This window comes from Colletotrichum higginsianum, chromosome 1 (genome assembly GCF_001672515.1).
Source record: "Colletotrichum higginsianum IMI 349063 chromosome 1, whole genome shotgun sequence".
In the NCBI taxonomy this organism is placed as follows: Eukaryota; Fungi; Ascomycota; class Sordariomycetes; order Glomerellales; family Glomerellaceae; genus Colletotrichum; species Colletotrichum higginsianum.
Genome location: NC_030954.1, coordinates 2,294,354 through 2,311,572, shown reverse-complemented (window position 1 = coordinate 2,311,572; position 17,219 = coordinate 2,294,354). Strand labels below are relative to the sequence as shown.

General features: G+C 55.8%; 3 protein-coding genes across 3 annotated transcripts; 1 reads left to right on the top strand and 2 right to left on the bottom strand.

The window, feature by feature from the left end:
* Positions 1–2,392: 2,392 nt before the first annotated feature.
* Positions 2,393–2,914, bottom strand: CH63R_00708 (uncharacterized protein; the record flags this gene model as incomplete). The annotated part of the gene is made up of 2 exons (XM_018295683.1): positions 2,393–2,637; positions 2,713–2,914. 2 exons carry the CDS (start codon positions 2,912–2,914, stop codon positions 2,393–2,395), a joined length of 447 nt encoding a protein of 148 aa, XP_018164045.1.
* Positions 2,915–7,254: 4,340 nt separating this feature from the next.
* Positions 7,255–7,479, bottom strand: CH63R_00707 (uncharacterized protein; the record flags this gene model as incomplete). Its single annotated transcript, XM_018295682.1, has 1 exon — positions 7,255–7,479. One exon carries the CDS (start codon positions 7,477–7,479, stop codon positions 7,255–7,257), a length of 225 nt encoding a protein of 74 aa, XP_018164044.1.
* Positions 7,480–11,951: 4,472 nt separating this feature from the next.
* Positions 11,952–13,906, top strand: CH63R_00706 (Cutinase g-box binding protein; the record flags this gene model as incomplete). Its single annotated transcript, XM_018295681.1, has 2 exons — positions 11,952–12,489; positions 12,759–13,906. The coding sequence occupies 2 exons, from the start codon at positions 11,952–11,954 to the stop codon at positions 13,904–13,906; spliced, it is 1,686 nt and encodes a 561-aa protein (XP_018164043.1).
* Positions 13,907–17,219: the final 3,313 nt, after the last annotated feature.

Below are 17,219 nucleotides of genomic sequence, written 5' to 3'. Positions count from 1 at the left end.
GGCCTATCGCGCTTGGCTACGAACCGCTGACGGACCATCGGCGGGACGAACGGGAGGCCTGTCGCGGGACCCTGGCTTGGTCTGCTCCCACGGCGCCATCCTGACCGTCGTGAATGGGTCGTGCCGATGGCGAGCTCCGACATGTCAGATTCGTGAGCATCTAAAAACATCGACGGAGCAACTATGACACTCAAAACCCCACCGTGCCGAGTTACCACATGTCAACAGTGGATTGAGGCTGCCACGAGGCTGCCATGAGGCAAAGAGCTTTCGTGGAAGCATCTGCCGAGATTTGAGTTGACGCTTGGGAAATGGTTCGATGGATAGAAGTATGGATCTGTGCCGAGCAAATGGCCGAAGTCTCTGAGCGTCAAGATGCCTCCGTGACTCCGTTGACGGGTCTACCGGCACGTCCTCCAACACGCTGGCGTTGAGACGACTTCGGCTTGACTGCCGCATCTCGTCGATTTTATAATATAGGCCTGCCGGGGGGAGGGGGCGATATCAGCCAGAGCCCTCGTCTCCGGGGGTCTGACACTCGGGTGATGAAGCGCCATTCCTTCCAGAACAATGGAAGGATGCAACCACACCCACAACTCCAGTCTCAATAGTGTTCCAAGGTCTTTGCTTCATGCTCCCCCTCCCTCCATCTGCTTCACGTTTCCCATTGTTTCCAAAGAAAATTGGCACAAAGCGGATGCGTAGTGACAGCACCAGGTGCCCGAAACAGGCAGGTCGCTCATACCCAAGGCTATGTGGGATGGGATGGGATGCTTCGTGATGGAACCTAGGCGTCGGAGCATGCGGGCCCTGAAACCTTCTCGAAGGCCTTGGGACTCTGGGAGGTCCATGAGCTAACGACCGCGGGAATGCCCATTGGTCGCGGCGGAGGAAGCCCTTGCACTGATTGGTGTGACGGGGGCACCCCTGACGAGAGATGTTGGATCCCCCCACCTGGAAGCCTCAGAATGATAGCTCTCAATATTAACCGACGTCCAGCGAGGGCATTGGCCGATCCGTACCAGTCCTCCCCGCTCTCTTCAACGCACTGTACCCACGGTTGGAGAGAATAGGGCGATGACACGGAAAGCGAGACACGAGGCTTCTCTCGGTCCCTGTTTGGGCCAGGCTGCCGAGTTTTCTGGTTCAGATTCGATGTATAAATCCGGCCATAAAGACCCCCCTACAAGCTACTACTGAGAAGCGTACGGATGCTTCCTGGGCAAACGACGGTGCCGTGCCCCAACCCAGGCCGCCATATAGACGTTGGCGACGCATCGTGTTTGCTGTATTTTGCCGTTGGCCGGAAGGCAGGCCTGGCGTCGAGTCCCGGGTTACTGACTGGTTGGCCAACACTGGGACTTACTTTGATCCCCGGAGGATTTCCACGCCAAGTTGAGCCCGATGCAACGCCGCGTTCGTCACCGGACCACTAGCCCCAGCAGTTATCTTTGGTTCGGCCTTCTCAAGACTGGCAGGCTGGTTGGCGATAGCGACGTTCATTGACTTCTCGGGCAGTCGGGGATCCTCGGGTCAGGCTAAATGGCGGGCCCCAGGCTCCAGAGGATCCCGGGCCCGTTGGAGGTCCCTTTGATGATCTTCCAGACTCATGCCCGGTTGCGGCGAAGACCCTTGTAGCCGAGCAGAAGAGATGGGGTCGTCGACTCGTCCGTCGCTTTGCTTAAATTTGAGACACTCCTCTGCTGCTGGACTTGCCAAAAATCCGGGGCAGCTTGACCGGAGCAAGATCCGCTTTTGGTCCTAGTCGCCGTCGACTGTCTGGAGCGCATTGGCTGGGCCGGGACCCCACGGCTTCTTATCCGGGCCGTCCAAAGTACCTTGCCCGTTTTACTACGAGGGTCCTAGGTCCGTTGGAGGCAAGTTGGAGTCTTGGAGAAGGGAGCTTCCTTGGGAGACAAGAAGGGCCCGCGGGTACGAATGGGAACTTCATGAGCATCAAACGATGGATCGCCGGGGTCTCCTCGACCAGCCAGAAAGTATCTGTAGATCTTGCAAGCTTTCGTCCTTGGGCGTCGACATTGCGCCATCTGAGGCCTTTAATGGTTCTCTGTGGGGGTTTCTAGTGAAGCGGCGGTCGGAGGTTTCCAGCGGATGGCAATGGTCGGCTAGGGATCGCCCACAGGCCGTTAGCTATCCTTCTGGTGGGTTGGCGCGTCGTTGATGGTCGCTGGTGTTTGCATCGCCTACACCACACACCCACACACTCACATTTGCACACAGTCTGTAACGGCAGAAATCAGCCAGGATGCCCACAGCGATGCTCGCTCAAGCTGGGGGCGACTGATGGAAAAATTTGCAGCTGGAGGCCGGTATGAGAAATGCACCCACTCGACTGGTCGGGGGTCGTTGCGAGAGCTGTGCTGTTTTGGGTTTAATTCGTTCCGGTGTACTGGATCGTGGCACTGTTTGTTGCCTTTGATCCATCAACCAGGAACGGCATAACCACTCCAACGGTGTGGTGAGCGTATTCTTGAGCCAGGCACTTGGCTCTTGCCGTGGCCTCCGCCGAGATAACACCTGGTCGGACAGCCTGGGACCCCGACCGCTTGACAGACCGGGCCTGCTCTGCTGGTCTGGTCCTGAAAAGGTCGACCAGCATGTGGTGAGACCCCGGTCCTGTCAACTTCAGTCGAATTCAAATCCATAAAGGTGACTAGCGGACAATCGTTCTCCATGCCATCCCATGTCGACCTGTTCCTATTCGACTGGGATATCCATAATCCACATGCCGCTTTTCTTCGTAGGGCTCTAGGGAGTTACCAAGCGTTGATGCTACCAGTTCTGCGAAGCCTGGGATGGTAACATACTGCATTCGTAGTGCGGCCCCCGCCAGGGCCGTCACCGTCCATGGTTCGGTGGAGAAAGCATTGTGCTCGTACTTGTTAAGAGGCATTTTGAGACCTCGACACCGATCTTTCGATGATTGAAAGAGGAGTGGGATTGGCGTTTGATTCGGCTCACCGGTGCAGTGACAACTTCAGTCACCGTTTCTTCATAGGCTGCGGCTCGAGAAACGGTTAAGTCTGCAAGCCCCCCAGTCAATGCTGGCCAACTTGATATCGGAGAAAGTGCGGTTGAATTTGGCCAAGCCAAACCCCTTCCTCCCAAGAAAAAATAAATAAAGTACAAGAGATGGGATGAGCTGCATTGGCGAAAAAGGCAGAGAAGCACTGGAAAACAGTGGAATTTCTGGCGTACCTGCATGCGATGGTGCAACCGTTCGCCGGTTCCTGCATGGGTGGAAGCGGTGGACGGTACTTTGGGAACCACCACAGCATCTCGAAAGCTGCAATATGCAAGGTACACTGCGTTGTGGCTGGCCAGCTTCGAGGGGGGGATACAGGTGTACTTACTCTCCCGAGGTACCTTGAGTCCTGGTGGTGCAGCTGTGCTCCATTCGGAGTGTACGTACACACTATCCGCTTGTAGGTACAGTAGGCAGGCAAGCAGACAGACTGTGGAACCAGAAGCATCGGCTCAGTGGAAGTACGTCCCTGGCGAAGTTGCGTGGTCGCATGAACGGAGGCAAATTGGTGATTGGCCCATCGTCAGGGATTCGACCGGCCATGGAACCCCAGCACAAATTCACCGGAACCTTCCCAGCTCTTGGAACCACGCACCCACTTACTTCGTACTATCGAGCTTGAGGGCGATCAACGTGGCCGAGACGAATCATGATAAGCTGCCCCATTGGGAAGCCTACGGCCGATAGTGCATACGAGTTGTGCAACGCAATGCTCAGCACAGCCCGCTCCAGGCCGACATGCGCCGGATGAGCTGCTGAGAATGTACAATGTCTCCGCCGCAAGAGGGACCTGGGCCCTGTGTATGGCTACTACTGCGTAGCATAGGATGAGAGCTGGACCACCCAGTGCCATAACGACAAGCTGATAAGGTCAGAGTCGACTCGGTTGCCCGCGGTGTGCAAGCCGCGGGATCAAGCCGGTTTGTGCCCGCTTTGTGTTGCGGCGGCGCAGCTGTTTGACCCATTGCGCTTGCATCTCCTGTCGGATGGAGTAGCCAGCGAGACTAATGCACGGCCGATGCCATAAATGTGCTGCTGCAATTTTATGCAGAATGCTCACGTCTCAGCTAGAGGCATTAATGGAAAGGCAGAGACTTAGCTAGCTAGTTAGCTATTGGGGCGGCTTGGAGCTGAACACTTGTGGTAACTGAAGATTCTGATAGAGTTCTTCTTTGAAGCGATTATGGTCGAAGTCGGACTTATCTAGCCTAGCCGGAGTGGTGCGGGGAGGGCACATCATCCTGCTTGCAACGAGCGTTGACTCCAACAATTGGATCTTTGGGCTGGTGGAGCTGCAAGATTGAAGCTTGAGACGAACATCACAGCAACGAATGGTTCTTGGCTCCGTCTCGAGTGATGTCAACAACAACCGACTAAGTTTCCTGCCAGTCTGTCAGCCCAGCGTGGCTAGCCGAAAGAGAGACAGAGCCAGGCTAGGCCGTTTGAACCTGTGAACAAAGAAGCGGGTTTCCTACCAACGGTTGAACGAATGTATGTGAGTGAAAGGCTGGATTGGTAGAAACCGTCGTGACCTAGTTGAAGGACCAGCCGTTGCGTCCAACGCCACGTTTCATCTACACACTACCGGGCAAAACCTGAAGCGGTGCAGCGCCCCGAGTGGCCGATCACTTCTCAGGCAGCCAAACGGTATGATGCAAAAGGATCCGAGCTAGCTGGCTTGGGGAAGTTTGCATGCTCTCTTCTCGACCGGACCTGTTGACTGTTATTTTGTTGGTTGGCATTGGTGTTGGTGGTTGGGCTGGCGTTGGTACTGGAGTTGGTGCTGATGGCTGTCACACTGCCTGTTGGTTCTCGCACACTACTGGCCGTTCGGCAAGCCGGAGAGTGTGGCATTCTTACCCTGTTGTTGGAAACCGACAACCTGTTGCTGGTGCGCAGGGTTTGCATAGCCCCGAAGCAGAGTCGGGTTCAGGACGGGTTGGCAGACGATGATGCAGGCGCAAACCGTTCCCGTCGGCTGCCTCTAGCATCCCGGAATTCGAGGCCAGGCCGTTGCCTCTCTGATCTGGACGAGACGGATGTGGAGTTGACGTGTGCCCCCCGTGGGTTCGGAAGTGTAAGATAAAGTGTGGCATATCCATAGGTGGGCAGCGATCAAGGGTCGAGCATTGACAAGAGTGGCTGGCTCAGACACAGCGCAGTAAGAGCGCCGCAGGAAGCCAAGGCATGCTTGAGTGTTGGTAGCCCGTATGCGATCTCCCGGGGCGCTGTCCCTGCGAGCATCGTTTTGATGGAGGTTTAGCACGACCATATGTTGTCGTCTCTCACAGGCGGGGACGATGTTCGCAGACGTAGCGTCGAAAAGGCAGTATGCCAAGGTCGGTATCAATAAGGCAAGGAATACTTCCATAGTGACTACGGCCTCTGTCCGGAATTCGGTACCACGTACGCGGAGGATTTCTTGGGGCATTTGGCCGTCCGACCGTCTAGGCGACCATTGTGAGGATGTGCTAGTGTGGCGAGAAGAAAGCGGGGTGGTGCAAGGGAGCGAAAGGGCAAAAGAGCGAATGAGGGGCCAAAGTGCCTGCCACCGCATGTGTACCTATGTGCCTTGCGTGTTCGCACACGCATACATACAATCGTGTTCGTTCAAGTAGGTACATCGCATCTCGTAGCGTTCCTGGCTTGCATTGTTTCCTGTAAGGTACAGCAATCAATTTTTCGTCTCATGCGCGAGCGCGTGTGCGTTTGAAAACCCTTCAGATGATGATGGCGGTGGCCAAAGCCAGGCCACATGGACGACGGCACCAGATGGCACATGGTGAGAACTGAGAAGGAAGGCATGGATGTCCCCAACAGGCCCAGGGACATAAGGCGAGGTGCTAAGGTGTTGCGTAAGGACCAGAGCGACGCGTCTTATTCAGAAACAAGTGCGTACGTAAGGCGGATCCAATGCGTCTAGTGCAAGGCGTGCCATTCGATGCAGTGATGATGATGGAGGGCCATCTGGATCTAGACGTCAACATGTTTCCTGGGTGAGGGTCGCTCTTGGTCGAGGCACTTTAGCTGAGTACGCCGAATCGGGAGCAACCTTTGACACCAAGGTACGGCACTGTAGTTGCTTCGCTCGTGCGCAGTAATGGCATCACCGCCCGCATCGGATGCGGATACGGTGAGTCTCGACCCTGGGCAAAAGGAAGGGAAGGCCCTTGGAATGGCTCGACAGACGATGATGGGTGGGCCGGGCCATCGAGAGGATCGGGATTCCAATCACAGGGAAGCAAGCAGCTGCTCGCTGCACTCTCGACGCAGCCTACATGGAGGCTTACAGTAAGGTATCCGTAGTAGGTAGGTCCCTAGTGTGCAGTGAAGCACAGGAACGGGGACCCGGGAACGCCATTGTTGCAGCCGAGTGTTTGCTTTTTACCCGCGCGAGGAATCCAACGGCATCCAACGACGGCAGCAGCAGCGACAGCGACAGCAACACCCTTGAACATGGGATCCGTTCCTTCCCCCTCTTCGCCTTTTCCCAAACGACGCAAGAAAGAGAGAGAGAGACCAGCGCGCTGCACACTGGCTCCTTCCCATCTTGATTGAGACGAGGCCACTGCATCGATGCACCTGCACCCCCACCTGCAGGCGCATCCCACATCCCTGACCGTATGATGCTTTCCTCTTATTCTGGCGCAGTCTGCAAGGAAGCGGCGAGGTTGCGAGGTCTTGCCTGTAGCTTTCAGGTCAACGTTTGAGCATTTTGTGCACACACATCCATCTATCCGTAGATACCTTTGCCTTGCAGTCATTCCCTTCTGCTACCTACCTAAGTAGGTAGGCTGTTAACCCCCACAACCAACGACATCCACCTCTTCCGAAGAGCCACCCTGCCAGTCCGTCCCATCCGCGCTGTCACATCCATGGGTTCATACCCGAATTGGCTGGCTTGACTGGCTTGGACCCTACATCGCATCGACTTCTCCAGATGTAGCATGTAGCCATCGTTCTTCGTTAGTCGTCCGTCCGTCCGACCTCTGCTTGACGGCATGCACGGCGAGCACAGCCTCGACTTGAACGCTCGCCGCATGGGCCTCCTCGCGACTCAGTGGCGACAAACTCTTCTCGCTCCGATCTACTAACCTCACCTCGCAGCGCAGACGTGTTGCGACCAGCCATTCCTGATGGCTCAGGGGCCTGGAAGATCGGATGCCACTTTCTCGCCGCCCGTGCCGGTGTCAACACCAGCACCAATCTCACTGGCTTCGTTGGTCTGCTTCACCATCATTACACTGCCTGGCCTGTCCCGCCATGATCATCAGCCACGGGCCGCGGGCCACTTGCGAGGCTTGGTTAGCCCTAACCACCATCACAACCTGGGACGCCTGCTTTCCAGGTACGCCGTTCAATGCACCGGGATCCTCAGAAGCTCCCGAGTCCCTCCAACGCGCGCCCATGATGCCAGGGGTGTCAGGGTTCATGCTTGGGTGTCACCTTGAACCAACGGGGACGGACAGTCCAAGTATGTTGCTAGATCCATCAAAACCGCTCGGATCGAATCGACTCGACTCGCGTTTGGCGGGGTCAAGGTCGGGTGACGCAGTCAGCAATCCAGCGCCCCCTCGCGCCGACTCGAATCAATATGCAGACGCGTAAAAGAATGGGGAAGACTGAGAGGAAGCAGAAACAACGCCCGTCAACGCATCTGTCAACCCAGGAGGGGGTATCGAGGCCAGGCGCGCGCCCGAAAATGCCGTGCTAGTGGCGGCTGCGTCATCGCTAGCCAACACGGGGGGCCACACCCAGCAGCTCAAAGCGCGACGCGGGGTCGTTGGCTGGCGAAAAGCGAGCGTTATGGGCTGTCAAGCTGGCCATTGAGATGCCAAGCTGCTCTCAATGGTTGCTGAGTGGTGCCTGGCACCTCATGGCAGAGGATTGCCAGAGGTTGTCGTTGCCCTAAGGTGCGTGGGTGCTTGCAGGGGTAAGACTAAGGCGCGCCATCTCAGCCCTCTGAATGGCCCAGCTCGATCCCCATCCTTTGTGTGTTTCGTGTTCCTGCACAACTGCCTTACCCACCGGACAGAAAAGGCTTGCACAGCTGGATCCGCGAGGCCTCGTTGGCGTCTCCGAATACAACGCCAGTATGCATCAGCATTATTCGAGCACACTCACATGCTCGCCGGCTCCAAGGAATTAGGTGGTGCTGTGGACCGGGAGGCAACGACCGGTTCGGTATGCCACACCCCTTCGCATGCCGTTGGCATCGGATGCCACCCGAGGAATCCAAGGGCCTGCATGAGAAAACGGTGGCCGTCAAGGGGAGTGAGAGACATGACGCATAACTGGATGACGGGGGACAAGTGGGTGTGTAGCCTCTGCCAGGGCAATTTTTTCCACACTCAGACGAATTAGAAATCTGGACGCTGAGTTGAGGGCTTTTATTCTTAGAAAGCCGGGTCTGCAATAAAACCACCATTTATATGAGTATGTGTGTGCGTATGTGTGCGTATGTGTATGCCTGACGACATCGGATGGACGGGCCACACACGGCCTTGCCATTACTGGAGCACAGTTTCCTCAACTTGATACCAACCTACAAGCTTCTCTGCGGCTCCGGCTTGAAGATAACTCTCCGCTGGCCACCCTGGCCACCGATATCAATGCTACTTGGGCAGTCCACTGCCGTAATGCTCCACTTTTCGAGCTTCTCGGGGCTACGAATTCGCATAACAACGCAGCGCAGCTCAGCTCAGCTCAGCTCAGCCGCCGCGAGGTATAACGGTGGGATGCGAATGTGCCCACGGCGGCAAAAATCGATGGGTGCTTCAGGAGGAGTCGCAGTTGGTGGCTCGCTCGCCATGGCAACAGGCCGGTCGTTTTCTTGGTTGCCGCTGATACAGTGTGGCCATCACCATCACCATCAATCACCATTGTTGCCGCTGCTGCAACCACAGCTAAACTCAAGTGATCAGCACAGCTGGCGGCGCAACGCCGTTCATTATTCGCCGGTTTGGTGTCTTGCATCCGCGCCTCGACCGAGGTTTGCTGCTGTGTGTGCTGGTGTGCTAGCACGGCGAGCGATACGACGGTTGTGCAGCACAAGTGTGGTGGGCCTGCATGTGTGACTGTCGACACAAGGCAAGGCCGGTCCAGCGAATGATGGTGGCTAAGAATGTGGTCGGACGCGCGCCAGGCTGGGCTGAAATGGCGAGTGCCAATCGAGGAAATCATTTGTGCTAGTTGTGGACGATTGCTTGTCTTATCGACGCTACACCTATCCACACACGCCTTGGGTTCCTGTCCTATCAGCAGACAGCCTCGGGCCAATGCAGGTTTTCTGAGTTACGCTTGATGCATTCGTTGCTCATTGATCAACGAGACCCCGTAGGAACTGTCTCATTATTCGTATATGCCATCTGTTGGTGGCAGCGCGAGAAAACCTTCCCGTATCTTTCACTCCCTACTTGCACTACCCAGTAGAGTCTGGGAAAAAGTACTTCCACTAAATGGGTACCTTTCCTCTTTTCAGACGACGCGACTTGGGCAGATGAGTGCCACCACTACCACCACCACCAAAGAAAGCGATCGATTCATTCCGAGGCAGTGGCCCCTGTACTTCGTCCGACGCTCATGCACACAAAAGTCGACGATATGCAATAGTAGTTGATAGTGCTGCTCTGTGCTGGCGTCTGGGCAGCTACGCGACGCCCGTTCGTGGCCGCCGTCAACGCCATCTGCTGGCGCTGGTCCGTCGCTGCAGGTGTCTGAGAGCAACATAGGGCTTGGAAAGGAATCTACACAAGGCAGGGAAACGATATAGGCAGATGCCGGCCACGATACGAGGCTAAGAAGGTTGGCATTGTTCTTTTTTACAGGAAATATAGCTAGCTTCATCTCCCAAACGCGACGGGGGAGGCACATAGTGTCGAGACTCGAGACTGGCGCAGTCCTGCAAGATGTCGTATGTGTGCGTCTGTTGGTCTGCTCGCATTCAGGCGATCCAGCAGCCAGCTTTTCCAGAGCCTGAGAGCACAGAATTACCCGCCCGTTGACCTACTGGCTGGCGTACCAGGATACGTAGCCACCAGCTTCAGATGGCGGAGGGCAAGAGAATGGACGGCCACTTGGGGAACGTGGGTGGACGACGTCAAGACTCAGGATCCCGAACAGAGGGCAGAGTGACCTGGGCACGCACAGGGACCAGTCACCTGTCATGTACCCTTCAGGATGCGGTACTTCCGGACAAGGTGGGGTGGGTGGCCAGTCCCGCTTCGTGTCCACTGTCGTCTGGACTGTTCCGTTTTGTCGCTCTCAGCGCAGATGGGCAGACGAGTGGGAGAGGACTCAGGGTGGAAGAAGACGGTACGGGGAGAACATCTGGCCCGTACCTGCGTTGCCCTTCCAGATTTAGAACTGACCTGGTGGCTGCGCCCTCTTTTTCATCTCAGCCCATCCTCCCACCCCATAAACCACAAACACTCATACACATACACACACACACACACACACACACACACACCTCGAGATCACACATTTCACATACCTCACCGTTCAAACCCTCCACGAATGGTACGGTGGATGCCATAGCACGAGAGCCCACCATTATCATCCATCTGGTGTTTCCGCTTGTTCCCAGAACCAAAAAAAGCAACGCAGAGGCAGTTAGTTGTACGAACACAGAGGCAAAAACTGCACTCCTTGGCTCCGTCCGGAACAGGGATCCGTTCCACGCACCGTCTCGTCTGCCTTGGTGTACCTGTTCCTGTTCCTGGCCTGCCGCCGCCGTCTTCTATCCACCCACTATCTAGCATCTATACAGCGTGAGTGAAGGTGTCCCACTCACACTCCCATCCCCTCCGAACCCACACGCTAGGAACGGAAGACCATCCCAGTGACCGAGAAGGGATACGTACCGCTCGACGGTGGCCCGGTACGTACCGATATACCCTAGTCGGATATGTACGTACTATGATCCACAGATACGTATCGCTTTACCCCTGGCCCTGGTCGGCTTGTGTGGATGAGACATGTCTGCGTGGAGAGGGAAGAAGAGAAGAGAGGAGGGGACGAGGAGACGGGGGTTCGAGGACGAGGGTCCGTCTTCTCAAGGTACGCTAGGGTCAAGTCTGGTCTGGGTCAGGTCTGCCACTTTGGCTTGGTACTGAGTGTCCCGTACCATGCCATGCCATGGGCCTAGGTATCGACGACTTTTATCTTGGGCCAGCCGGTTGATCTTGGACTCTCTTCTACATACTTATCCCCCTTCATCACCCACGTTCATTTCACTCTCGCCATTCCATGATCGACACACCTGTCGGCTACTGTGCGCTGTGATCTTTTCTTCTTATGACCACTCGGTTCTTCCTTCTTTTGTGACTCGATCTTTGGGAAACACTTCGACCTGCTCGAACCATCCCGTCCTTCCTTTAAAACACATCCCACTACACTGTACACACCCACCAACAACCGTTCCGAGCCCGTAATTCAAACACCAAGCCAGCTCAACTCTGTCACGACTTTTCTCGACGACCAACGCCAGCTTGGAGAACCAGAAGAGCGATAGAAACACTCGGAACGAGTTTCATGTACAACTAAGACAAAAGCCCACCCACTTTCACTCATCGAGTCACCCAACACACCCAGACGGTCATTGTTCGCCAGCAACCCGTCGTCCTATCCTTTTTATATCCAGGAAACCGAAACCCACCGTCATTAGGCCATTTTGCCCACGATCCAGTTCGAAAGAACTTCCACAAAAGTGCACAACAACATCAACAAACTCGCAACACCAAAGCACCATACGATTAATCAGTAAAGACGGACCTCGATCACCCGTCCGACTAACAACACATTCCAACACGACAAACTTGTCTGGTGCGTTTCTGATAAAACTATTCAAACACGCGACTTGGAGAACCCGAGGAACTGATCAGACGAGTGTAGACGCATCACAATGGACGCAACGATGATGACGGCCCAGGCAATGGGACAAGCCCCGTTCCTCTACTACCGTCCGGAACAAAAGCCCGACACGTCTAGGCACCGCGGCCACTTCTCCCAGCAGCCCAACATGCACCAGCATCAGCACATGGCCATGTACCCCATGGTCCCGACCCTGCCGTCGACGCCCATCTATTCGCGCCCCAACTCGTCTTGCTCACAGCTCATGGGCCCCACGCTGTACAGCAATGGCCCCGCGAACATGACCCCCATGGCCTCGCCTCAAGCCATGAGCCACAAGCCCGCCATTATGCTCGAGACGGAAATGGGTGACGACAGCCTCTACTTCCCGTCGACGCCGCCCTTGTCGACGTGCGGCAGCACCATCAGCAGTCCCAACAACAGCTGCGAGCTTCTCCAGACACCCATGAACCCTATGTTCTCTGGACTAGACGGCTTCGACGGTCTGGATGGTTTCAAGGAAACGCTGGAAGTGCCCGAAAACCTCGCTATCGACTGGAACAGCTGCGGATCTCCTCCCATGACCCCTGGTAAGTCACAACCGCGTCGGAGTGTGTGATTTTCCGTCTGGGCAGTCAACCAGACGTCTGCTTCCACCTAAAACCAACCCATGTGCTGTCGCATGCTGCGAAGGCTTGGCGGTGTTTTTTTGAGCCCCAATCCCAGTGGCCTTGGGTGGTGGTAGTAGTCGTAGCCATCGTCGTGCCTAGGAAAGCGTATGGCGGGGCAACTCGTGGGAATTACGCAGGACGCTTTTTCATTTCCTGATTTTGCACCAGAGGCTAACTTAATTTGGCAGTCTACCTTCAAAACCAAGCAGGCAATGCCGTCTCGCTTAGCACCAACACTAGCGACCTCCTTTCCACAGCATCTTGCCCTTCACTTTCTCCCTCACCTTCACCGTATGCCCGGTCGGTCGCTTCCGAACAGGATCTTGACTTTTGCGACCCGCGCAACCTCACTGTCGCTGCTGCCCCCAACACGTCCAATCCGACCTTGGCGCCCGAGTACTCAGCCTTCACTCTTGGTGACGAGCTCAGGGGTGAAGTCCCTGCCAAGACCGCTCCTACTTCTGCCCCATCTCACCAGAACTTTGACTTCAACCCTGCCATTCCTCACGGCCTCCCCGCCTTCGAGGACCTGTCTGACTTGGAGTCCGAAGACGACTTCGTCAACGGCCTGGTCAACCTTGGCGACGCGAACTCTGCCGAGGTCCGCCGCCCTCGCGCCTGCACCGGCTCCAGCGTCGTCTCACTCGGCCACGCCAGCTTCATCGGTGGTGAGGAATTCAACTTTGACGAGGCCGACATCTCCACCCCGGCTTGCCTTCCCAGCCCCTCATCATCTTGTGCCGACGACTGCCACCAGGGCAAGCGTCGCAAGGTCATGAAGCAGGAAAGCCGCAACTCGACGCCCGCCATGAACTCTACCGCCGGCTCTTCTCAGGCCGCCAGCAGCGAGCAGAGATCCGACAGCCAAGCCCCCGCCTCCGAGGCCAACAGCTCGTCCGACTCAGAGTCGGCGTCTGCTCCCCTCCCCGCGCCCGTCAACCGCCGCGGTCGCAAGCAGTCGCTCACCGAAGACCCTTCCAAGACATTCGTCTGCGAGCTTTGCAACCGCCGCTTCCGTCGCCAGGAGCACCTCAAGCGTCACTACCGCTCCCTCCACACGGGTGAGAAGCCCTTTGAGTGCCACGAGTGCGGCAAGAAATTTTCCCGCAGCGACAATCTCTCCCAGCACGCCAGAACCCACGGCAGCGGCGCCATCGTCATGGAGCTTGACGAGTCGGGCGTTCACTCCTTCGATCACGGCATGATGAGCCACCCCGAGGACTACCATACTCTTGGCAAGGTCCTCTTCCAATGCGCCGCCGAGATCCCCGGAAGCGCCAGCGAGCTCTCTTCGGAAGAAGACAACGGCAAGAAGAAGCGCAAGCGCTCGGACTGAACAGTCGGAGCGGCTTTGTTTTTTTCGCATTCAATTTCACAATCGAGAGCGACCAATCGTTGCTTCGATCACGCCCGATACGACTTTGATGACGACAACTTCTTTTTTTTCTTTCTTTCCGACCTACCCCGCTACCTCTTACGCGGATCGGTCAATAGGGTCACACGGAGGAAACCTCTCCACGGGAGGGCTATCGCAAACCACCGGAAGGTAGACCTCCTCAGGAAGGACCACATGCGAGAGAGAAAAAAAGGGTGCAAGCGGGTTTCGGCATTTTCACTCATCGATGCGTTGCCTTGACTGTATCATTATTTCCGACGCCAGACATGCTGGAGCCGCCACCGGTCTCGGTTGTGGTCAGCGTCCAAGGGTGTTGTTGTTTCAAGGGCAAGCAGGATGATCACCAAACAAAAGTTCAAGAACGCAAGGGCGAAGCAAAGGGCAAGAGCAAAGCGGGACTCGCGGACAACGGCGTGTAAGGTACGGCGGAACTTTTTTGAAACAGACATCACACCGGCAGCATTGATTTGTTGTGTTTTGCTTGAATTTTCGGGAGTTTTCAAAGTTGCTTCATGCAAACGGCAAAGGGAGGAAACATGAGTTCACTTTTTTTTTTTTGGCAGCGGTCGAAGCGTACTTTTCTTTACGCTTGTTGTAATCTCACCAAGATGTTCGGGTGCCGGCAGCCAGCATCGCTTTGGAACAAGGGAACTTTCTTCTGCGCGGCGCTGAGGAAGCGGACCGTCCCCTTGGGGGGGCCGGTTGTTACCCTCTCTGTCGTCTTCATGTGTTTACTTTTTTCCCCCTCTCTCATCTTCAAATTGGATCTGTTTTGAGCTGTTGATGGACGCGGATGTTAGAATCTTCAAATACTTGCAAAGGACGGATTTGGATGGGCGGTGGTGGTGGTGTGTGTGTTGTGTGTGCAGGTCACTCGTCATCAACACACCCCCATCATCGAAACAAGCAAAAGGAAGATGCTTCTTTTTCCACGCAGAGACACTCCCCCCGCTGTATACAAACCTCGATTTTTTTCTTCTTTCAAACAGAACAAAAAACCCAAAAAGAGAGACACTTTCCTGCGCTGCCAAACATCTGAAATGCCCAACTTTGCTCCATCTGGATCTCGAGTGTGTGTTGTGTGTTGTGTGAGATGACTCGTCGGATGGTGGTGTGGGCTCATCGGTCGATCGATGGTGGCTGTCCGTACTCGAGACCTTTCTTGCATACTGGAACGCGGCGGTCCAAGACAACAACAACCCAAGACAGCCAGACCAAAGCAAGACTAGACACAAGGCCCGGATGCCCGTTACGCGTGTGTTCCAGTCGGACGTTTTTTCCCCCCTCTCTTTTCTTTTTTGTGTCTCCCACCCATTATAAGACCCAACCGTCCCGCGACGTTTCCTTTCCTTTTCCTTTCCGCCCCGGCCTCGGAAGGTCTCACAGCTATGACGGACGCCTCGCCTCGCCTGGCCTGGCCAGGTTGGTAGCGTGTTGCCAGCTCCGACCCCCCGAACCCAGCCTTAGCCGCCGACACATCACCCGCGGACGCGGTGCTGTGCTGCAGCTGTGGGCCCCGTTTTCTTTTTGTTTCGTTCCTCCCTAACGGCGACGGCATTTGAAGCGTCCTTTTTTTTTCTTTCCCTCTCTTTCTTTCTTTTTTTTCCACATTGTAAACCACCCTCCACTCCAACTGGGTTTCCTTTCTTTTTGTCGGGGAGTTGTCTCACCCCGTCGGGTGCTCACAGCCCCAACGGCTGGGACCGAGAGGAGAGGGGCAGAGCGATCCATCTCCCTCGATCGAGGAGGGGGAGAAGGCTTGGTACCGGCATTCCCGATCCACAGGTCGCGGGTTGAGGTTCGGCTGTAGACGGCCCCCCTCCCGGTCCCATTTTCAACGGGGACAGTACTCGAGTTCCATTACAATGGTTTTTCCGTACTCGACCGACCTTTGCTGCGCTTCTCCCTTTGTTGGTTTTTATTATTATTATCTTCTCTATCTCTATCCTGCTCCTTTTCAATTGTCTGGGCGAAAACTCTTCGCGCCCCCGTTACTGTCGAGACGGACACAACCCATTGCAACCTGAGAGAGTAGCATTTTGGAGGCGCGATGGATGGCCACACGGCGGACTACCGACGCGGGGAGGGTCCACGGCTCACCGACATCGTGTCATTGGATTGGCAATCGATGAAGACACCCAGGTGATGATCTTCCTTTCTACCTCTGGGTGGGGGCCGTTTCTCTTATCTCTTTTGTGTGTGTGTGTGTGTGTAAAAAAAGGTAGTGATGGAAGACATGGCATGGGCCACAAGACATGGGATTCTCTCGCCGGAAACGGTCAACGGCCCTGTGTCAGGCCGGCATGGGTATAGATTATCGTATACAGAAGCAATATCTATAGTAACGGAAGGGAAGAAAAACGAGTAAGGGAAGAGGGAAGAACCACGCTCACCCGACTAATACGAGTTCGGACGGGCAGTAGTCAGGCACACACAGGTGGGGTTGAGAGGGGGGGGGGGGGGGGGGGGGGGATGTTTAGTGGTTCAATATTGACCACTCTGTGCGCCAGGTACCTCGCAGCAGGTCTTGGGAATCGCGGCCCGCTGGTTCGTCCAACGTTTACGGATATAGTGGTTGGGTAATTTGATGGCGGGCCATGTGAAATGCGAATGGGCGGCCGGTAGTGCAACGTACCTGACTAGAGCTGCGCAGGATCTGATTCAAGGCCGCGGTCCGCACAGCCACCACCACCTGTTCCTCCTCCGAGATACCGGGGAAGAGCAAAATCTGAACTTGTGCTTGGCCCTGACGCCTGCGTACGGGGAAGAGCAAACGTTCAAGGGTCGGCGGGCGGTTGGAAGGTCCTCCCTCCCCTTGGGTGGCGGCGAGGATTCGGACTATTGGCTCTGCTCAATGACCGAATCTCCAGAGGCCCCTCCCCCAATGAGAAATCGACCAACTAACAAAATTAGCATGGAGAGAAGATAGCGAGGACGCGGACAGGCACAGCACACCGCTCATGCGGTTTCGTGGTCAAATCTCCCATCCGAGGGACAATCCTAACCTCACCTCATCTTCCTCATTCTGTGTGTCAGTCGGCGGTCGGTTGGAAAATTTCAACATCCATGGGTCCTTGAATCCATACGGTCCATTTCCGCGCCGCGCCTTTGCCCTTGACGAAACCTCATGGGCCAGGCTGCCAGGTTTGATGGACACCTTGGACGAAGAAGGGGCCCGTGTCTCGATAGTGGCGGGCGATGGCGCGGTGGTGGGTTGATTTGCTTGGTCTGAGATGATGACGGGCCTGGCGCC